Source organism: Poecilia formosa, unplaced genomic scaffold (assembly GCF_000485575.1).
Source record: "Poecilia formosa unplaced genomic scaffold, Poecilia_formosa-5.1.2 Scaffold369, whole genome shotgun sequence".
NCBI classification, from domain to species: domain Eukaryota; kingdom Metazoa; phylum Chordata; class Actinopteri; order Cyprinodontiformes; family Poeciliidae; genus Poecilia; species Poecilia formosa.
The window spans coordinates 126,945-150,576 of record NW_006800308.1 but is presented as its reverse complement, the minus strand read 5'-3'; the positions used below and the strand labels follow the sequence as shown (position 1 = coordinate 150,576).

The 23,632-nt window shown below is 38.9% G+C and overlaps 2 protein-coding genes across 4 annotated transcripts in view; both read left to right on the top strand.

Moving 5' to 3' along the window:
- Positions 1 to 3,223, top strand: part of vmn2r1 (vomeronasal 2, receptor 1) — a 9,077-nt gene extending 5,854 nt beyond the window's left edge. For both annotated transcript variants that reach the window (XM_016662338.1, XM_007575124.2), the window contains 5 exons: positions 334 to 494; positions 1,665 to 1,860; positions 1,940 to 2,175; positions 2,283 to 2,482; positions 2,825 to 3,223. In XM_016662338.1, the coding sequence (XP_016517824.1) occupies positions 334 to 494; positions 1,665 to 1,860; positions 1,940 to 2,175; positions 2,283 to 2,482; positions 2,825 to 3,158 (1,127 nt within the window). In that variant the 3' untranslated portion in view covers positions 3,159 to 3,223. The remainder of the gene's footprint in view (positions 1 to 333; positions 495 to 1,664; positions 1,861 to 1,939; positions 2,176 to 2,282; positions 2,483 to 2,824) is intronic.
- Positions 3,224 to 14,001: 10,778 nt separating this feature from the next.
- Positions 14,002 to 23,632, top strand: part of kcnab1a (potassium voltage-gated channel subfamily A regulatory beta subunit 1a) — a 103,009-nt gene continuing 93,378 nt past the window's right edge. Inside the window, exon 1 of one of the 2 annotated variants that reach the window (XM_016662343.1) lies at positions 14,002 to 14,507. In XM_016662343.1, the coding sequence (XP_016517829.1) occupies positions 14,227 to 14,507 (281 nt within the window). In that variant the 5' untranslated portion in view covers positions 14,002 to 14,226. Of the gene's footprint in view, positions 14,508 to 21,367; positions 21,817 to 23,632 lie in introns of those variants that run through there. The other variant, XM_016662344.1, reaches the window with a different exon arrangement.

Here is a 23,632-nt window from a genome sequence, read left to right as displayed (position 1 = left end):
AAGTCGGCGGCTGCTTGCCGTAGTTGCATGACCTGTTGTGGCTCAATATTGGTCCATATATAAGGCGCACTGTCAACTTTTGAGGACATTGAAGGTTTTTAGGTGCGCCTTATAGTGCGGAAAATACGGTAATTTTTTTGGTAAAATATTGTTTGTGGTTCTTGTTACCATAGACAAAAACAGTAGAAACACACCTGTATAGAACGCAGTTTTTCACTTTCATTTGACTGTGCAAATTAGGTTTTTCTAATGAGCCCAATGTAATTACGCATATTTCCCCTGCCACTCTCATACCTGTTACTTAATAAGTGTCCTGTTCTCCCTCGATGACAGATGCCCGTGAATGCATCCTGTGTACTGGAGATGACTGGTCTAATGATGCTCATGATGCTTGTGTGCCCAAAATCATTGAGTTCCTGGCCTTTGGAGAACCGCTGGGAATCACCCTGATAGTGATCTCTGCCTTTGGTGCTTTAGTAACCATAGCTGTTGGGGTGAGATTCATGCAACAACAAAAAATATCTGTAGTTAAAAAATACATATTTCCATACACTGTTAGAGAAAGGGCTTGTTATGAAGAGGTTAAAAGCACTTGTTTATCCTTATCGTCTGACACTAAATCAGACTAAAACTTTTCCTATTTTAGATAGGTTAGGATTATTGTTGGCTGACAATAATAATGAGAGAGATAATATTTTAGGGAATATTTCCATGCTTTCTTCAAATTCTGAAGTTTTCCTACATTTCCTAGTACTTGGTAGATTGTTTTGGGTTTTCTATACACTAATTATTGACAATAGTTTGCTAAAATCTTGGCCAATTCCTCCTGGCAGAACTGGTGTGTAAGCTGCCTTTTACACACCTTTTCCCCTCTGTCCACAAAGTCTCTATGAGACTGAAATCAATTTGTAACTTATTTAGCTGAATGCCAGGAATCACTGTCCACCAGAATACCCTTTGGTGCCCAAACGTATCATGGTATTCTCAGGCTTTTAAGCTTACTGTTTCCCTCAAAATTTAACAATTGCTATTATAGCCAAACACTTAGATTTTAGTTTCATCAGACCACAGCACATGTCACCAAAAATTAGGGTTTTTGTCCCTCTGTGAATTTACAAAATGTAATCTAGCTTTTTAATGCTTCTTTTGCTTATTGATTCCTTCATTTTACTGTGGATAAAGACATTCTCTGACCAGCTTCAGCCAGGATCTTCACCATATCTTTTGCTTTTGTTTTGGGATAAATGCACTCATCTGCATCAAAACACATTTATCTTTCTAAGACAGAACTCATCTCCTTCATGAACTGTAAAATGGTTGAACTTTCCCATGCTCTTTATTCTTAAAATACACCTGCAGGTTAGCCTCCCGTTAAATTAAATGCTATGAATCAACCTATCAGAAGCTCATAAGGGCATGATATTATCGCCAGGGCTTTCTAAAATTGCTCTAGTAATCTTAGTATATATGCAGTTCTGAATTTGCAGAAAATAATCAAATCTTTCCAAGATTTTCCCTCCCATCATTCTGTCATTTAGCAAAACAGTTATAAAGTTATAATAACTGAAGGAAAATGAAAAGTTGTCTTTTTATCCAATGTGTGTAACTGCTGAAAACTATTAAAACAGCTAAAATATGAGGTGTTTTCTTTCTGCTTTTTCCAGGTGGTGCTTGTTATGCACATTGGAACCCCTCTGGTCAAAGCCAATGATGCCCTGCTGAGTTTCTTGCTGCTCTTGTCGCTTGTTGTAACCTTCCTCTGCTCTATCGTCTTCCTTGGCGAGCCACAAAACTGGAGCTGCATGACTAGCCAAGTAGCATTAGCTCTTGGCTTTGCGCTGTGCCTTTCCTGCATAATGGGTTAGTTAACATTAGAAATCAAAAATGATCTTCTCATCTTGGGATACCCTGGTAGCTTGTCTGATTTTCTTTACCCCAGGTAAGGCAGCTGTGCTGATGCTCAGAGCTCGGGCTCTAAAAAAGGCCAGAGCCAAAGCCAAGGCAGCTGCCAAAGCTGCCAAGGCTGCAGCCGAAGCAGCGGCTAACAGCGGCAGTCCTGATGTGATAGTAAACAGCTCAAACATCAACGATACTGCTGCTTTGGATAAGCCTGAAGTTGACATTCTTACCTTCGGGCATCAGAGGGCAATAGCTGCCGTAGCAACATTGATACAGGTGAGAAATGTGAAATGAAAGCAGAAAACTAGCCACTTGAGATCACAACAGGTGTAAAAACCATAAAAAAATAAATAAAGTAAAACTGATCTCTGATCGCTATCTAGGCTGTAGCGTGCACTGTTTGGCTCATCATCCTCCCTCCACACCCGGTTAAGAACACCGCTGCCCAGAATGTAAAGATTATTCTGGAGTGCGATGAAGGCTCTGTGGTCTTCATCTGTTGCATCTTTGCGTATGACATCCTGCTGGCTCTGCTGGCTTTCATCTTTGCCTTCACAGCCCGCAAACTGGAAGACCACTTCAGGTATGTCACATTAGGTTCTTTGTATTAACAAAATGTCAGCCATTTAATGTGGAAGGTTGGTGGAAACATCCGCCAAAAGACCAACAGCTGTAATTGCAGCAAAGGCTGGTTCAGCATGTCACATTTATATGTTTTTTATTTGTAAAAATGTTTAAAACCTCCATAGGAGTCGTGTGGATTAATTATATAAAATTCCAATAAAGTACATTATAGTTTGTGATTGTTACAAAACAATATAAGAAAACATTTGAAGGAGGTTGAGCCTCTGGGTGTTTTTTTTTGTTTTTTGTTTTTTTAAACTTCATGTTGGTTTGTATGTTTTTTTTAAAATTTATCTTCTAGTGAAGCCAAGTCTATGACCTTTGGCATGCTGGTCTTCTTCATTGTCTGGATCTCCTTTGTCCCGGCTTACCTCAGCACGCGAGGAAAGTTCATGGTTGCTGTCCAGATTTTTGCCATTCTTGCCTCCAGCTTTGGCCTGCTCACCTGCATCTTCCTCCCCAAATGCTACATCCTTCTCGTCAAACCTGAGCGCAACAAAGAGGAGCTGATGAAGCCCAGGCCCAAACCCAAAGACGGCTCCTCTACTGGGACGTCAGCATCTCTTGCTACAGCTGCTACTGATGTCAACGCATCATTTGCATCCACTGCTATTGATGATCAGCCTGAAAACTAAGATAATACAGAAAAAAAAAGAAAAAAAAGAAAAGAAAACATCACATTAATTTGGTCTTCCTATTCTATTTGTGTAGGTTTTTAGCCAACAATGAATGTATATTCATCTATTTTAAAAAGAAAATTGCTGTGGTATTTGCTTATGCAAAGACATGTGACATGTTCATTTTCTTTTTAACGTGTAGCTTATTTAAAACTGAAGCTATGTTTTCATTGCCTTTCTATTGTTAAATTATGCTCTTTTTTTAAAGTTTACATCCCATTTATCTTTAAATTATGTTTCTGTACAAAATTTAAAAGTTTTAGTTTAATTTTAATATCTGATAAGATATTTTCTCTAAAAAGTTTGACTTTATATTAATTCAACAAACTTTTGCAGTTTAGCATAGCTATCAGCACAAGATAGTTACTTATAATGCAATAAATTGTATTCATAATAATTGTAATAATTGTGTTTTTCATGTAAAGGAATAAATATGTTTTCCCTCATTCTTTAAATCTGAAACCAGAACCTAGTAGAACTATGTTAAAATCATTTTAGAAACTGGAGTATTTTGTTTTGAGCAGATTAATTATATTTAGCTTAAGACTGTCACATTCTCAAAAAAAGAAGCTATAATGGGGTATAAAGCAGTTAGGGAACCACTTCTTGTTAAAACAAAAGTATGTCTAAAAGTAGAGATGTTATATGACTTTAGAGGTTTGCAGGATTAGTCAACAAATTTCTCTGCAACATCTTCCACGAGGAGCTGGTTGGTGGAGCTATTGTTAGCCTTGTAGTAAAGACAGACGTTAGAAATGTCTGTGTTCAGTTTACATGTTTTCTTCCTTTGCAAATGTATGATCTCTCTGGGTATTCCGGCTTTTTTGTTAAAATCCAAAAACATGCATGTTAATTCACAAGATGATTGGTGGCAACCTATGTCCTGACAAATGCACTTTCCACAATCTTCCATTGAAAAGATCTTTGAATCATTCTTACTCCTACCTCTTTCCTGAGGACAATTTGCAATGCAGGACTGTACCATGGGCTGAAGGCCCAAACACACAACCCTCAGGGTCAGAAAGGCTGCTCAAAGGCCTCCACTATGTTAGAGAGGGGGTGATTTACAGCTGTATTCCTCCCTTCAGGTTTGGGGTCACTCTTTTCCTTAAGCAGAGAAGTTTGAGTATGGTATGCTGCTGTCCTGTTCACAAGTAATAGTAGAACAGAGTAGAAGATGGATGTGAGTTTGTTATTTGGCTTTTGATGGCTACATTTACAGATTTACCTGTGGAAAATGGATGGAACGGGAGCTTTTAATTCAGAAATCTTACCATTTTGTCTGAAACTTGTGTTTGTATTGAACCAGCAATCAGAAAACATGCTTCTGTTACATGACAGTTTACTGCTCTAATGTAATGGGTTTTAAATGTTTTCTTCTCTGAAAAACACACCAACCATAAATAGGCTCTGAAAGGAGTGAAGGGATTATTTAAATCCACAAGGGGGTGTCCTGAACTGTCTTAAACTAAACTTAAACTTAAATTGAGCATGAAAGAGAATTAAACCCAACCATAGTTATTATTTTAAGATATAATGTAGAAAATATGTGACATTAGTTACACACAGAAAATATACATTTTAACACTATTTGTGACTTATGATAGTATAAAATAAATAAAAAAGCTCTTTGCTTGCTTATATTCTGTATTGTTCAATGGACCGACAGACTAACCCTCACTACAAGAAGTTCATGATTTGCATTTAAATTTAATCCAAGCTGAACATTTAAGATCTATTGACTTATATTTGCAAAAAAAATAAAAAATAAAGAAAAATGTTTGTTTTTGTTTTACAAAACTTTATTGTACATTTTTAAATAAGCAATTTGTGAATAGACTTATATTATTTAAAGATGGATCAGAAGACACAGATCTATGGACAGTGAAGAGTTTTAATAAATTAATGGTAACTTAAATAATTATTACATAAGTTATTTATTGTGATTGGCACTCTTCACTCTCCATAAGAGTCTCTCACTCGCCATAAGCAGTTTGGTATTAAGGTCTGAAAATATAAAAACAAATTTATCCCTCATATACTTTTAGGGCTGACAACTATATCTATTTCTCTAAATTTTTCTAAAACTATTAGTTCTTAGAAAAATTTACCTTTTGAAATTTGAAAACTCAAAATCGTCAGTCCTACATTATAAAGAAATAAATATATAATTTTGCTGTTTCTCTAAATTATTCTAAAAAATATATTTGGGATATGAATAAAATATATAGTGCTATTAACATGAGTTTTATTAGAGGTTTAGATACTGTTTCTTTGCAGTTGGGCAGATTGTACAGGTTTGGACTGGAACGTGTTTGGACTGGAAAGTTTCAAATTTGGCAACAGTGGCTAATGGCGCCATTGTTGCTATTAATAAGCATGATGCGCTTGCGGCATTCTGGATAAAAATATAACGCAGCTCCAACATGAGCGTTTAAGATTAAAAATTATATTTTCTGAAATCCCAAAACGCGGAATCTGAGTGGACGCCCAGCCTTTGGCCTGAAACTTTTGTGGATCCGATTGAAATCGTGTCAGTGTTTGTCGAGGCCTAGTTTGGCGCCTTGTAGTTGGTCGCAGAGATGGCAAGTAAGCCACGGGAGCGCCATGTTTGGTTATTCGGTTAAGTTATTTTGTCGGAAACCTTATTCTAAAAGTGAACCTTCAAGCGCGCTTGAGGAGGGAGCGGTAGAGAACAGCTGGTCGAAATTAGCGTTCATAAGTCGGATCAACCTTGAGCTAAACGCTGCTTGCTCCGCGGAGCGCGATTATCCAATACCGAACTTGAAAACGACTTCACTGAGGTCAGTAACACAATACAAACACCGGAATAAAATTTGTTTTGGTCTGTGGGTTTTAAAGATGGCGCCGAGCGACTGCGCGACAGTAAACGTCATACACAGTGACGTTGGTTCTAAAGCTCTATTGTTGTGCATAAGGTGTAAAGTTTACCTTGCAAAGGACCCCAAAGGAATCGCAGCACCCACTTTTGTAAGTATTTCTGCCAGCGCCTCCTGCCATCCTCTGAACTCCCCCCGGAAAGGGAGGGAGGGGGTGGGGGGGTACCGCCCCCGTTGAGAAACGCTAACTTAGGGACCGCCAATTTCCGAACCATACGCTCTTGTCCTGTCAAACAAATGTACTGTAGATAAATGCCTTGCGGCCAACTGACACTAAAAAGTGGTAATTTATGCTAATTACATGAGACACACTATTAACATTTTAAGTCATATTCAATATTTTAAATAATTTTAAAATAATGTTTTCTGCCAAATTAACTAAAAATCTGTGTAAACCTGTTCTACTAGACTGTATAGATGAGGCACACTCATCCTCATTCCATTTTAACCATTTTTTATATTTGTTTAGCTTTTTTTAAGTCAAAATTTAGTATCTTTCAATAGCTTCTAGGTCATGTGACCTATTGAGTCAAATTCAGTGTGAAATTATTCTACTGGACTGGATCGATAAGGTACACTAATTTTTATTCCATTTTAGATCATTTTTTTTTATTTTATTTTCAACAATTATTTTCAATTTCACACTGATTTTCAGTCAATGGGGCAAATGGAAGCTATTGAAGAATAGGAAGAGATGGGACCATAGACGTGAATACGTTCCCGCCACGACAATTTAGCTGACCTTAATATTTCCTGTGCTTTATTTTGGCCATTATTGTTGAACTTCGTGTTGATGTGTGTATGATAGGCGTGTCTATCGGACAGTTATGTTTCGGTTCAATACGGGACGCACATTTAACGACCAAATATGGAACGACTCCGTATTTTACGGGATGGGTGGCAACCCTATGGGGTGCTGAGTTACAGTTATACAGTGAGAGCTAAAGCACCCCTAAAACAGGACTAGAATCGCCACTGCAAAGTAACTATGCCATCATGACCAGTCTTTGTGGACCCCAAGTTGTGGCCGCGCTTGTCACGCTTCCAAATCTCCAAAACATCGGTGCAAGATAAGTTAGCTAAACAATGTCGCAAGAAAGGACTTATTCTTCAGAGGAATACATAGCAAAAAAAAAAGAATAAGAATAGAAAAAAACTGAGATAAAGGTATGTTTTAATTTCTCTTGGTAATGTAATGTTTAAAGATTTGTGGAGCTTCTAATGGAAAATTAGCTTGATATAGAGACCTTGAGCGGTCCAGTTCAACAGCCAAACATTGATACTAGCATCTTTGTATTTGTGTGAAACTGACTTTTAACTTTAAATGAGTTGATTCTCATTGGCCATATATATTTCTGAGGTATTTTGGTTTCAAAAGGGTGTGTTTGATAACAATAATTAAAACTTCTCAATGTTTGACATTGTTTAGCAAAAATGTTTTGCAAAAATGACTACATGGCAGTAGCCATGTAGCCTGATGTAAAAACATTTTGTATGTATTGCATGTATGCCAATGAGCTGCTCTAAGCTGTAGCTGGTGATGTGTTGTTTGCTGCTGAGAATGACAATTTATGTGGCTGAAACAAACATTTTTACGTCAACTTAAGTTATGTGAAACTAATCCAGGAGCTGTTAAAATTATTTGAAGGCCCACAATCAGCCCACAAGTCGTCCACATTCTCAGACGACAAAGACTACTATAAATTGAATTTTTAGTTATTTTCTGGCTTGTCGCCAATTACCGATTTCTCAAAATCAGGAAATCGACGCAGATAAATTTATGACACATATAAGATATAATGTTTACAGCACTGTTAGAGATGCAATGAGTTCATTCATAGCAGGTGTTTGAATGATCTAATCCAGTGTTTTCAACCACTGTTCCGCGGCACACTAGTGTGCCGTGAGTGATGGTCAGGTGTGCCGTGGAAATTATTCAATTTCACCTATGGTACCGTATTTTCCGGACTATAAGCTGCTACTTTTTTCCTAAACTTTGAACCATGCGGATTGTAGCCTGGTGCGGCTTTTCTGTGTATTTTTCTTCAACCACCAGGGGGCTCTCTAGCAGGAAGTGAATCATTAGAAGTCAAAATTGTAGATCAAAGAAGAACGCGCTAATTTTCATTTAGAACAACCACATGCTAGCAGCAGGCACGACGGAGAAATGTTTTCAAACTCATATGATGAAGCTTTTAAGTTGAGGAGTATCGATCTGGCACTACAGGAGGGAAATAAAGCCGCTGCACTTAAGCTCGGTGTGAACGAAACCATGGTTAGTAGTGGCTAGCGGCGTAATCATGTAATTTTCTTACCACTAGATGGCAGTAGGTACAGAACATTTTACATTAAAACAAAAGAATTAGTGATGCATGAATGTTACAGGTAGCGGTGAGAACATCGTATCTAGCGAGACTGTGACGACAGTGATGGAAAAGACAGTGAAGCTCAGCAGTAGTTGGAAAGAACATGGGTCCATTTCCCACAACATGTCAGTGTGAAGTGAGCTTATCAAGCCTGGCTACTATAAAACTAAAACCAGAAAGAGACTGAGAGCTGTTGAGGAAGAGCTTTGTCTTTCTTCAATTTCTGCCAGGAAATCAGCTGTTTTCATCCAAACATGCACAGGTTTCACACTAGATGGGTAAAATATACAGATATTGACATTTTGTACATGCAAATCTTCATATTGCAACAGTGAAATCTTTCCAGATATTATTGCTTCTTTCAGAAGAAGAATCATTTTCTGTATTCTGGCTAAAAGAATGCTCGTGGATTAGTTTGTAAAACACTGAAGTTTTCTACAACTTCTTTAAATTTAAGACCACAGTGTTGTGGCCCTGTTCAGGTGTATTTTTGAAGTGGACATGTTATGTGCAATTTGAAATAAGAAATGTAAAATGTGATAAAAATACATTTTTGTGTTTATTTGATTCCTATTCAAGACACTTTGATAAGAATGACTATATATGTAATATAGACGGCTACAGAGTATCTGTTTACATTTTTGGTTGGTGGTGTGCCTTGTGATTTTTTCAATTAAAACAGTGTACCTTGGCTCAAAAAAGGTTGAAAAACACTGATCTAATCATCTGACTGTTGATCGTAGAAAACTACATTATTAGTATAAATACAGGGCCCCAAAACCAAATTTCACTTTGTGCCCCATGGAGGCCTGGGCCAGACATGGATTATGGACATATGCATGGAAAAATAGCTTTTGTTTAAATGCATCAAAAACCTTCCGTACAGGAACACTTGAGCTAATCTGAGATAAAATGTGTACATGGTGCATGTGTGCACATCAAAAATCTTTTTGATAAAATGTGTAGCAAAATTTCTAGTCCAGCAGAGGGAGTCAGAGGAAACTGAACTACAAAGCAGACGTTTTTGGTGAGAATGTATTTTTACAGTGGTGGAAAACTTTAACGTATGTAAAGAGAATCTTTTATTATGGCTACAAGTATTAAACCAAACCTTTGCCACTACTGATGTTTGGAAATGATGATTGCTTAGGAATTGAAATGATGGATAACAAAGTGCTTAGTTTTCTCAACAAGTTTTGTTGAGTGTTGACCTGTGTGTGTTTTCTCTCAGGAACATGAGAAACATCAGGAAACACGAGACTTTGCAGCGATCCGTGATGCCGTAAAGCTGTATCCAGTCAAATCTGTCTGTGTGGACAATAATAAATTCTCCCGGTGACAGAGGGGTGAAGGTATGTGTTTATAATTTAATGGCAGCTGACTCTTCCGTACAGGAACACTTGAGCTAAATTGAGACAAAATGTGCACATGGTGCATGTGTATACATTCTTTTTGCTTTTGTATTTGTCTGAGTGAGCTAGTGTTTACATAAGTTACTTTGAGTTAACAGATTTATTTTAATGGTGTCTCAAGTCTGAATACTTTTTCTTAAAACTACAAACAGGTTTGTTTTGATAAACCTGTTGTCCAGAAGGTCAAGAAGCCCAAGATCACTACCAGCTGACCATCCAGATATTATGTTTGTGTAGATTTTTAGTGTTCAGTTTGGTGGTAGTGCTAAATGCATGGATGGAAAGCAACAAAACAATGTCTGTTTTTCTGGTGGATTTACAAAATTACAAACTTGTATTAGCCTTTAAAATGTGTGGGTCTCAACATTTTGGAACATCTCGAGTGGATGTAATCTTTGAGTTGATCATAACAGTTGAACCTAACGCGTGTTTCAGAGTAAATTATTGTAAAGTTTCCATAAGAAGATAATCAAAACTGCACTGAAAAAATTTGATTGTTAAAAGTCATGTTCAGTGTTAGAAAAATGAATGATGTATCTGTTCTCTGAGCGAGACAGAGAACAGGCACAAGAGGAAGAGTGCAGCATTTTGCTTGCTTAATGTTTATCTATAAAAATTTTACATGTCCACACTGCCTTCACGCAAAACATGCCAGGCCTAAGCCGAACCCGTTAGCAGGGTTGATTTTCTTAAACTTTGTATAGATATAATCTCACCTTATTGAAGTAATATGTAACTGCAGTGCAAAACTAAATTGTTCTAATTAGTTGTAAGTGAAAATGAGACCATTGGGACATCCAAAGGCTCAGGTTTGCTTAGCTTAATCTAAAACTGGGAGAGCAGCTGTTCCAGTTTGTTTCATATAGTTTGTAGCCTGGGTGGGTTTTCACACATGCATCTATGTATGTATTTAATTTCAAAACCTTCTCAGTATGTCTAACAACTCTCATGTCTTTCCTAAATCCTGTCTTGAATTTGATTCGCAATGCCTTGCAAATATATTGTAAGTTTTTCAATCCGTTCTATTGACGGGTGTTATTGGCCAACAAAAAGTGTTTTCAAAAAAGTGCAACCTTTATTTATACTCAACACTTTGTTAAACTTTCATTGTACGTATAGCTGGTATGTAGCTATGAGCTTTGCATGCTAACTTTCAGGTAGGTTACTTCTTAACTGATCACACTGGATTTTATTGAAACAGCAACAATCCAAAGATGCATCACACTTTTTAGATTTGCATTATTATTTGTTTTAAAAACTGCTACCAACCTCTATGCATTTGCCAGTCATGTAAAACTGTAACAAAATAGATTAAAGTTTGTGATTGTATGAACAGTTGTGCTGGTAGGGTAGGATGGATTTATGGCAAACTTGTTTGTTGAAGCTTAAGAGACACATTGGATGTTGCACTGATTCATACTAGCACTAATCAGCTATTAGACAGTTTATTTATGGGGTTTTGTAATTTTAGTAACATCTTCCTGTGAGTAAAAAAGGAAAGCATTTAAATTGACTTTGACTTTGTTCTCAGAACTGTCCCATCACATGAAAGATGCTGGAATTTTCAATGAAAACCAAAGTGCATCACTCCTCAGCTTTGGGGATTTCTAATTGTCTAACAATAACTTGGCTCCTTAAAAGCAGATGAAGCACTTTAGACTGACTGAACAGAATTATTTTTGCTCTATAAACATAATGAATTTACCCCGAGTCTCTGTGTCAGAGCACACAGCGTGTTTGTTTGGAAAGTAGACTGTATCAGTTTGCGTCTCAGTGGAGCTTCAGGATAAAGGCCGTAGATGACGGATTTTGTTTACGGTAGGATTTCCCACTAAGTGATGAAGAAGTAACAGAGAGGTCAGATCAGATAAACTTTGTGTTAGGAATCCTCTGAACCAGGGACCTTGGAAAGCAGCAGATCTTCCAGCTGATGTGCTTTGCGTAAGGCCGTGTGACTCCAGAGAAAATGTGTCAACTGTCATTTTACTCAAAACGCCCACACTAACAAATCGAAATGTAGATCAGAAAGACCTCAGTGATCTATTTTTACCTCATTCGGTGGCGAAGACGCAAACACAATTTATTACACAATTTAGTACTCATTCTGCGTCGTAAAATATTATCAGCACCCCTGATGAAGATGAATAAAAAGATAAGCATGTAAAATTTTTATGACATTAAGTTAATAGAGCATAACAAAATTGCAGTGGTAACCTCAGCGATAAATTGCTTTACTTTATTATTAATTTTAATTGATTGTAGTGTCCACCTAGTATTAAATTGTAACCAATGTCCGCCTGCTTCTCAATGATAAAAAGTATCATGTGATACTTTCTCTTGGACACTCATCAGAATGGGAAAGACAAGAGAAAGCTCTTAAAGATTACATTTATGAACTTCGCCACCATAAAGCTAAACACAAAATTCTGACAGGTTTTCAATCAAAGTATCTGGAAGCCACTTTGATATCCAACACTGACCCCAACCTTTTCCCCAGTCCACTCTGGTGGACAGACTGTCCAGTTTGTCCAGTCTGTTTGGATCTCATTACTGGGCTAAATAATTTAATGCTGGTCCTCCGTCACTGATCTATTCACTTGACCTCAGAAGAGTCAAATCTCTAAGTATCTGGTTAGATTTCTAGGGGATTCTCAGTCCACAGAGCTTGACCACAAGGAGCTGTTTAATGCATGAGTGCGTTCACATGTCCATGTCTGTTAGCAGATTTACTACCAGTCCAAAATAGCAGTGGATGCAGAATTTCATGCAATAGCTAGTCACATGTTTGTAGCTCATCCACACTTTGCAGTTTAAATGCTGTTTCTGTTGTCTGCACAGTCTTCTCCTTCAACCCACCCTGTCACTGGTAAAATGGAATATTTTACTACTTAAAACCTTGAAAGTGGTACAATAATTTGATTGTTCTTACCTTTTAGTTTACTTCAAAGTTCTGCCGAATTTGTCAGCATCAGAGGGAAGGAAAAAGTCTGCAATACCTACCTATTATGATTAATCTCATCAGGAGGCAACCATTCAAGTAGATAAGAGCAGAGGACAGAAATAAGGACTAGCTAGAATAACAAGGGTGCTTCTAGTGCTAGAAGCACTCTAGAAATCTGCTCCTGCACCTACAGAAAGAGGTAAATAAACAGAACTGAGAAACCATAACAACAAACAACATATGTATATATAATAACATCACTTCCATGTACTGAAAAGTACATGGAACAAGTTAGTAGGCCTACTTAGTAGCAACCACAACCCAATGTTAAGTGCATAATTTGAAAAACACCTCGGTGAGCCTTAGCATGCTTGTGTATAAAGGCTGTTCTGTAACAAGGTTCAGTAGTGGGTGTGGGGAGCCATAGACCTGCCTACCAGGAACCACAGGACAAACATCCGAGGGGCCCTTCAGCACAGAAACAGAAATCTAATCCAGGACCTTCTTGCTGCAACTGTCCCTCTCATACTAATGAAGGGGAGTAAAAATAATTACTAGATTTTTGAGAAAGAAATGAACTAGAAGTAGAAATATCAGATTACTGTGTCTGTTCATAGTTTAAGAAAAGTGTCTAGACTTTTACATTGCTCTGCTTGACAAAGATGTAAATTAGAGTTTCTCCCCCACTAGCCGTGTGTCTTATTACACAAAGAATGGTGTTAAGACTCTGAGGTGGTCCAGGAGAAGCATAAATATAGAGCCATTACAGATGCTGATGACACATATGTGTGTACCTCTGTAACAGTTGTGTCTTAATTATAGTAAGTATCTATGCATATGCTCTGGCAGCATTAAAGACATATTTAAATAGAGATGACTTTATTTATTCCTTGTGGTCACTTATTTATTTATTCCATCTGTGTTCATTCACTTTAATTGCATTAATAATATTTTTTCTTCAATTTCTGTTATTTTGGGACGTGCCTTTGTGCACAGGTATCATGTATGCAGTCTGTGTGAGTGAGTAAGTGCATGCATTGTTGACACCCTGGCATGTTTGGCTGCTTCCTTTTAGGTCAGAGCAGGCTGTGACGAGACAAGGAAACCAGGATCTAGTTTCAGGCTGGATGAGGCTATAAGAGCACAGAGAGAACACTGCACAGACAAAAAGACAGACAGTCAAAAGGCACTGAGTAGAACTGAGATCTAACAAACCTTAAAGACAGGAGAGGGTGAAGAAGATGGCTGACTAATCAACCATAGGGCAGTCTGAAAACTGGCAGACAAACAGAGAACACCATCCTTAACCAACAGAAGACAAAGAAGGTTAAAACCAGTACAAATCAAGAGTTTTTTCTGGTTCACCTGAACCTTCCCCAAGAAGGGAAGGGCTAAACCTCCCGGGCCATGCTAGCAGCGCGGAGCAGCGGAGGGGGTGTTGGGGGGCCTGGTGGTGGACACCAGCCCCCAAATATACACCGAAGACAATCGGTGGCCTCTCTCAGTGGTTCCAAAGTCCACCGAAGCAACTCCCAAGACGCTAAGCGCAATTCCTTCTCCGGAAAGAAGGTGGCGCAGCAGAGGCATAAAGCAGCGCTGATCAGAGAGTTGGAGACCAGTTGGTACCTTCGAATGTTCGGACTGGGCAAAGAGGAAACCGTTGCAAATAAGACTGGCATGCCTTACAGGTCAGTTAAAGCTTGAGAGTGTGAAGAGACACCGTAGCCTCAGCGAGGTGTGTCAGGTGTGTTTTCCCTCTTCAGACAGAATGCTGTTATCAGTACGGTTTTGTGTGCAACTAGCAATGTTTGGGCTGGACCAACAGTGTTATCCGATGACATGTGCTTCCCTACCCGTCTGTCCAACCATCCATTTGGGTGTTGTACAAGTCAAGCCGGACATAGTGACCTCCAGATTACACTGGTGTCACCTGATCTGGCTATAATGTTATTAGCCTGCATCTGTCTTGCTGGATTTGGCTGTGTTGACATCTTGGACCGCCATGGTGACAAAACATGTTGAGGCTGAAGCGACTGTTTTGATTCTTGTGGGTGTGACTGACCGAGCGCAGATGAATTGCTCACTGTTGAATCTCACGTTGGTAATAGTTTTTCCTCATGTTATCTGGTCTAATAATTTTTACTTATGCAAATGGTTTTAGTCCTGCGTTCTCCTTGTCTGACCCTCTGGTTTTGTCTCATTTAATTTTTTTTTTTTTTTTTGCTGATTTAAATGCTTCATTTGTTTTTGTCCAATTATTCAAGCCTAGAGCCCAAAAGTCATCCATTTGTCACGTCGCCTGTTCCCTCTTCTCTTTCCTTTTCCACTTTGTTTACTCCTCTCCCTTGGTTTGGGCTTTGATTAAATTTTTCACAAAAGGAATGAGAGCTTTCCGTTCCATGAAAAAAAAAGACAAATATTGTGTCTCATATGTGTAAAAATATTTACTAAGGGTCACAGAATCATCAGTTCTGTTACTGGAGAAAAACACTCTCATTTTATGTTGCTAGAAACTACAGATGCATATAATGTCAATATTTCTCTTTTAAAGTGGCCCCAAAGCCTCAATACACAGTGAGTCCTTATGGGAAGAATCAAGAGCTTGTAAAGGCTTGAATTTTCTAATGAACTGTAAATATTTTCCAACATTACTTCAGTGCTTAAAAAATGGTATTCTCAACCAATTGCTTGATGCATTCCGAAGTGTCCTATAGGCATTTCTAGGTCTGTCTGATGTATTTGCAGTCAGTCGTTCATGGAAAATCTCAAAAGTTAGGCATTCGTACCCCTGAACTGACTCCTCTTGCATCTAAGAATGAAAGTAGATCCAACAGTTCATTTTAAATAAAATAATTATTTACTAAATTTGAAAGAAAATTCCAAGTCATTAATATCAACGCAAACACCAAATAAAACTAAGCACTCCGTCTTTAGTCAAGGCTTTCAGATGTTATCTAAGAGTCCTGCTGACATGTTTTGTGGCTACACACTTCTCATAATCTTTATTTACAGGCTCATAAAAGGCTCATATGTTAAGAGCTCCTCCTGACAGGTGGAGGAGGAGTGTGAAGATGGGGCGATTATCTTTAGTAGCTATGCTTTAGAAGTGATGAGCTTAATGGACCACCAATAAAAAAGGACTTCACACTGTGAGCCACAGCTAGATCGACAAGACCTCTTGCATTCCTGTCTGTACCCCATTATTACACACACAAACCTCCCTTCAGTTCTGATAATTTTATTTAGTCTGAATGCCATTATTTTGGTAAAGATTCTGCCCTCTTAGTAAAACATCTGATAGCAGGTCAGGACCTGGAAAATTCTGAGCTAAATCTTCCCACGTCCTCTGTTCTTGCCAGTCAGACACACACATGCACACGTTCGCACCCACTTGCAAAAAAATGCCTGCCAGCTCTGCTCTCTGAGACCCTGACATGGATGCCAAATGGGCTGGATTTTCTCTGTCATTTAAATCAGAGCAACTTCTACAATTTTTGGCACTCCATTGACTCTGCATAGAAACTGTGGCAGAGTATAACCAGAGAATCCCTGGGATTGTGTAACTCCCCCACAAATATCTGTTTCCCTCTGTCACCCATCCTCCTCTCTCCCCATTCTAATTTAGTGGAAAACCTAATTGCTTTTGACAAAGGTGGAATATTTATGAACTATCCCTTACTCATATTGTTGACCATTAGGAAGTATGATCAACATAATCTGCTATAACAGATTTAATTAACGGTGTGGGAAATTATCAGTTGTTGTATGGGTTTTTGAGTTTTGGTAGATTATTGATTGAAGTGTCATTTATTTTTCTGAGGTTCTGTGTAGTGCTTATCAGTAAGATATCCCTTACCTATAGTTGAAAAATGTCATATCTCAGCAAGGTTTTTCAAAGTATAAATCAACATTCAGAGTTGGAACCAAGAGCTAGAGAGATTTATGCTGTCTGCTTTGGCTGGCTTCAGCATTTTCAAACAACTGAACATGTTCATTCCAGTGGGATGGAAATCTACTGATTTAGATCCGTTTTTGTGGGTAGTTCACACACCTTCAGCAAAGCAAGAGCAGGGACTGTTTCAGAAACCTAATTGGTTTATCCATTCCAAAACCAATTTTGAGGAGTTGTTTTAAATCGTTGACCTGATGAGCCCAAGTTTCAACTGTCTTGCTGCTGATTTGAGAGGTAAAGATTGTACTCCCTCATTTTTTATTTTTCCATCCACTCTGTGAAAGACACCAGTACCTCTGGCATCAAAACAGACCGTCAGCATGATGCAACCACCGAAAACGTTTTTACAGTGTTGCTTTGAAAGCATTATGTTGATTCTTTGGTTGCTCGATAGCAGCCGCAAATTTCAGTCGAGCCAGGAAACTCCCTTCAATGTGAAAGGAACCCCTTTGTAGCTTTCTTTTTTTAAACAATATTTTAAAAGCTTTGCAATTTATAGCTTTCTAAAGAAGCCCAAGCCCGTAGCACTATGAGCTGAAACTATCTGGCCCAGATCGTCTTAACAATTTTTATTTCCTCTGAGGAGAGCAGGGTTGGTTTGTGTGCTACAACAGCATAATGATCCCAAACACACATCACAACTGTTATAGGAATGAATGAATCTTTCTGAAAGCACGTGGTTTCTCTGTAAACTGCTAAGGAATATTTAACCAAATATGTTTATTCTTACCCTGTGAGGCACAGGAAAGCTCTGATAAATCCAACACTGTTACCCACATTCTCGTTTTACAAATTGCAGACTGTGTCTTGTATTTTCTAAAGAAAGAATGGCACATGCCTGTGAGCGTACATAAACTTCTAACCACAACTGCATTCTGGTGTTTATTTTTATTTTCTTGTCATATATGTTCTAAGTAGTTAAAAAAAAAAGGCTGCTGTTAGCTGTACCATCTGGCTTTGGTCCAGTTTCAAGTTGGCGAGTTCGTCACTGGAGCCAACAATATCGCTCGTCTACTTTGACAAGGCAGTGGAATTAGGTTTCCTAATACCATTGGCAGCAGGTGTGACAATGCTGTGGAAACATGACTCTGCTGCACAGCGAACAGCAGCACGTGTTCCTGTAGAACCTGTTGGATGAAGCGTGGAGCTGGTGCCAAGATTGGCACGTTTCTCTCGTGCGGCGGCTACGCTTTTGGACTTTTAAATGCAGCTGAGATTTGTGACTACATTAATGTGGGTTTTGTTCAACAAAACAATAAATTATTAAGGTGAGATTTCTGAACAGCTCCTAAAACAATGTCATTCTCAAGCTGCACTTAATGTTTGTTTCCCAAAGAGTTTTTAATTTGATAATGCAACATTTACTCTACTCTCACTGGTCTTCATTAAGGTTTTGACTTTCAATAAACAATGGGATTTAATGGATGATGTAGGCCAACACACTGGTGTTAAACAGGAGCAGGACAGTCCCTCAGGGCAGGAGACTGATCGCTGCCATTATTATCGCAGCCACTCAGTCAAATGGTGAGGAGAAAAGCTTAGGTGTTCCAGCAAACGATGTAAAAACACATTTTTATTTCCCGCAGTATTCAACAACCTCTTGTAAAGCATCCTATGTTTAATCTTTTTCGCTAAAAGAAAATCAAGAGGAACAATTTTCTGTGCTGCTCGTTCTATTTCTGTCCCACTGTGGACACTGGATAATTGTCATGGAGCACAATGATTATAACAGCGATTCACTTGGGGGAGCGAGCACGAGGAGGAGGAAAGGGGAGAAATAAAAGATAGAAAACGACAGCTAATTAGTCTCAAGGAGCACAAAGCTGATTGTAGAAGCTTAGAGAGGAAATGTGTGGAACAATAAGCGAAGACGGAGACAAATGACACAGAACCCTGGCTGTCTAAAGCTGTGAAGTGGAGTTCAGTTTGTGTCTGGATGGTCCTCTTCCTGGCCTCCCCTTCTGCCTCTCTGCTCTGCCTTTTTTGGTGTTCTTGTCAGCAGCTCACCTATACACATGATGAGCAGCTCGAAGGCAAACGCCAGGAGTTACAACAGAAGTGAGGCAAAAAAAAAAAATCCCAGAGAAAGAGCAACAAAACATCAAGATCAAGCAAAATCAATTTCTGTTTTGATAATACAGACTTTTAGTTTTTACTATTGAACACGTGACCATGCAAAGCCTCCATCTGTATGGATCCCATGTCTATAAATACATGCTAAACACACTTAGGCACTGCATAAACTCAGCTGACATTCCTGACGCCTGGCTGGATCAGTTTTTCCATCGACCCTGCTGGACAACAAACGCAGCTGCCCCTCCACCCCTCTCCTGCCTCCACCGACCTCTGCCTAATTCTGTGTGCTCAGATGTGCATGCACTCGCTTTCACCTTGGCAATGCTGAAAACCTTTTTTAGTTTATAAATATCTATGCTGCATAAAAAAAATAAATAAATAAAAAAATAAAAATGGAGGCTCTGAGGCATAATGGGGGTCATGACTGAATAAGTGCAAACCACTTTTGTTTGCTAAGAAGGTCAAAGACCTGAAATGTGAAACATTTTGGGGCCCAGTGAGAATGCCTTCACATTTTTCATCTCATGATACGACGCTTTTCAAACACTGTTTATGAATTTGTTACAGACGACAACAATAATACGAGTTTAAAGATGGATGGACAGACAACAGACAACACTGGAATCTTGTATTGTGGTAGTAAAAGTAAACTTTTTTGCAGGTTTTAAATGATGATTTTTAAGAATGGATACAATGCTTAGTCAGCATTTCTGATCTTTACATTCTTTATTTCATGTTGTAATGTTACTTCCTCATCAAAGACATTCCTAATGCGTTTTGATTCTTTCATGGACATTTGAGAAATCATTTAATCTCCTGTTACAGCCATTCAGGGTGGCCAAGTGCTTCCTCTCACCTTTTCTACAAAGCTCTTCTTTGGAGCTGCAGTCTCCTACGGCATACAGCTCCTCCAGACTAGCGGCAGCAGCAATTAGCAAACACCTGGCGGAACATGTGTGTCTGCTGAGCTTATGATACGGACTACTTCTCTGTCCAATGCTCCTACGAATGATTGTAAACGGCATAACGGAGGAGCATTGCTGTGATGATGTGAATGTCGGGAAGAATGGAGGCTTCTTAAAGAGACACAGGCCCATTTTCAAGGAGTAAAATTGTGAAGTGAAATTTCGTTTAAGTTGTGTTTGATGTTCAGCATTTGATTCTGCTGTAAAATGGCACCGTGTGCATGGAAAGTGCATAATGCCACACCTTTATGAAAACCTACAGAAAAAAACCAGTGACCTAAGAAACCAAAGAGTAAATGTGGATTTATCCTGAAGCAGTGCATGAGTGAAAACATCCATCATCTGCCTGCATGTGCAGATCTGCAAAAAGAGTGACAGAGTGTATCTGAACACAGATTTCCTCATATGGGAGAACGGCATTTTTCTTCATTCCTACAATCCACTGGAGGACCAGACATGATGTCACTGAACGTTCTCATGAGAGGACCAAAAGTGTGTGTGTGTGTGTGTGTGTGTGTGTGTAAGCAAAGAGAAAAAAGCAGCTTCCCCTCTTTATTATGGTGGTTCACCTTGTTAAAAACATGTCCTCCAACAGGGTGAAACTGTGCATAACATGCTGCTGGCTATGTACGACAGCGTGTTTGAGAGTTGTTGTTGTTTTTTTTAATTATTGTGGACAAAACTCCAGTACAATTTAAGAGGTGGACAGATAAGGAGATGGAATGGTAGGAAATGAAATACAAGATAAGAACGAAAACAAATGAATATATGTTTTAGAAAAACTTTTTATAGTAGCTTTGTAACATTAAAACGTTTGAAAAAAGCTAATATATGGGGCACAACCCCCCCCCCATACAAAACGTACAAGACAAATGTTAAGAGCGAGATGGAGAGAAGAAAGGAAACCAGGAGTTGGGAAAGAGCTCGTGACGTAGGGAATACTGGGAGACAAAGGAAGGATGATGAGGAAAATGAGAAAGGGAGAACGGATAAAAGGGAGTTGAGGGGGAAAAAAAGGGCTAAAAGGAATGTGAGAGTAAAAAGAAACCAATGGAGAGAGAGAACGAGAGAGAGAGAGAGGGATGGGGGGATGGGGAGGGAGGGAGAAAAATAACGTCCCAGATTCCCAGGCCGTTTAATAGGGAGCAAAACCAAACTGAGCTTATATTGTAGTCTGGCTGAGCAAGGGGCAAAGTGACAGCATGAGTGCATGTTTTGTGTGTGTCAGAGCGATAAGAGGGGGGGGAGAGTCGGGGTTATCTGTGAGTGCATGTTGCCACTCTGTGTCTACATGTGGGGTTTGTATGCAGACAACATATGTGGCCCAGCGCATCGAGATGTACATGTAAGGGGAAAAAAAAACAGTTTTCACTGAGTGGACATGTGGCTGCCTGCACGTTGATCGGACTCCATTTATTTTGTTGCATTTTTGTTTTGTTTTTTTTTTCCTTGGAGTATTTTAAGCTGCTTCTTTTTTTCCTCTTTTTTTTTAAATTAGAGAGTTGAAAGAAACACAAAATCATTTTGTGTTTTGTTTGGAGATAAATCTTCTGCTGTTAGGTTTTCATCAAAAGCCGACGTACTCCCCCCTCCTCAGCTCTGCGTGGCGCTGAGTGGGCGAGGGGCCTACCTGGATTACTGGGAGCTTAGATGTTTGTGGGGCACACTAACAGGAGAAAAGAGAGACTGAAAGAGAAGATAAAGTGGCAAAGACAGCTTGAAGATGTACCTGTACAAAGCAACGTGCCCGGAGATCCCCAACCCGAAGCAGAAGAATTCCAGGGGTCCTGGCGGAGTCGGGGTCCCGACCCAGGGCCTGGGTCAGGGGAGACTGATCAAGCAGGTGTCCATGGGGCCGGGGTCACAGTCTTATGCCCCTGTGATGCTGTGGGCCACAAACAAAGCCAACAATGCGGGGCAGCTCAAACAGCTGGAGGAGTTCCTCAACTTCCATTCGCTGTCTTTGCACGACACCGTGAGGAGTCAGACTGGCATGGTCTACAGGTAACCCTACCTGGCTTTTTTGTTCTTAATTCACAGTGAAATCAGTGTGTAGGTTAGGAAAAGGGGCTGTGTAATATCTCCTGTCTCTATGTGAATAGGAATTTAAGAGAAAAAGTAAAATGTTCACAGTTTAGATGGTGAAGTAAGGATTTTCAGTGTGAATTGTTTCCAAGCTTTCAGAACATTTGTAGAGAGAAAAAGATCTGCAATCATTCCTGCATTGGTGTTATGCACTTTAATGTATTCACTTGAATATGCTGTCCGCAATGCATGATATGGACTGTTGAGCTCGCTTTAAATCTAAATCTTTATGGTTCTTAAAAAACTGAGTATGTAACTCAGTTTTCTTTTAAACTGAGTTACATACATTAAAGTTGACGCAAACTAAAACTTTAACAAAATGCAAATAAAAATAAAATAATCTTCCATTAAACGTGGATAGAAATTTTAATATTTTGCATCAAATGCCCCTCTCATTAACTTTAACAGCTTTGTATTGCGGACACACAATAGAAGCATAACTGTAATCATGACGGCAATGATTCGGCTCAACTCTGCATTTTAAAAGCAGGTTTTTACCTGATTGGCTTAATAGTCGACTGTAATCAGAATGTCAGCACTAGATAACAGATAACAGGATTAAAACGTCTTCCTGTTGAAGGTCTATTATTAAATGATTGCTTTGAATGTAATCCAGTTTCTGTTTTTACGGCGCTGGTGGAAACGACTGTCGTTCAGAGGGTTTGTCATGTCTGTGAGTAGGCATCGTGGTTCTAGTGAGTGGTTTGAGTGAATGTGACCGGGACAGTTGATCGCTGCTCAACCCTCAGGAAAGGAAGCAGCATGTAGCTGCCTTGCACACACTGAGCTGTCTTTGGTGGGATGGAAAAGAAGTTGTGCAGAACGAGGGATTTTATCTTTATGTTGTCCTTTTCATGCTTGATTTACTTTAGATCATAACACTTAAATAATAGCAGCACACAATTTTTTTTAATCTTCCTGCAGAAATATTGTGTTTGCATTTACAGGGGGCTGTACTCTGTGATTTTCAAATGTGTGTGCATTAGGGTTTTATATTTGGAGAGGCTGCCGGCTTAACTTTTCCATGAATGACTGTATGCTTTGGTTATTTGAATAGTCCGTTTATCCCCCAGGGCTTTCTCTCAATTCTCTGCTAAATTCTACCAACATACTTGAACGTATTACAGTCGGTGTAATAATAATGTGACCTAAACTTATGCTATAGTTGCGCTGGCCTAAAAAAAAAAGACTGGCAGCTGTTTCCATTAATGAGCCAAGAAATGAAGAAGATCTTATTCTGCACCAACCTGCTTATGGGAACTGATGCTTTCCAGATTTTCCTGCAATAAGTCATGCAAATGTGTGCCTAAACATTTGGGATTACAGTAGCCTAATAAAATGGCTCGTAAATAATTGAGGATCAGTAGTAAAGACTCCTGTGTTAATCAGAGTCACAACAAAAAGGAACATGTATATGCAATGCCATCACTTTCTTTAGCTTAACCACCAGGATGTTTTACTCCTTTTATTGCTTTTGCAAATCAATCACGATCCACACAATTTGGCTTTTTTGCCACACACACCCACACACACCCCCCCACACACACACACATATATATTATTTCAAAGTGAAAACTAATTTCTACAAAATAATTAAAGAATATGTAATGTAAGATAAGTGATTTCATAAATATTCACCTGCTTTAAATCAGTATTTAGTCAATGCACTTAGGTCTGGGCTTTGAGTAGGCCACTCCAGAACTTCCACCTTGTTGTCTTCATATCTGTGTAGCTT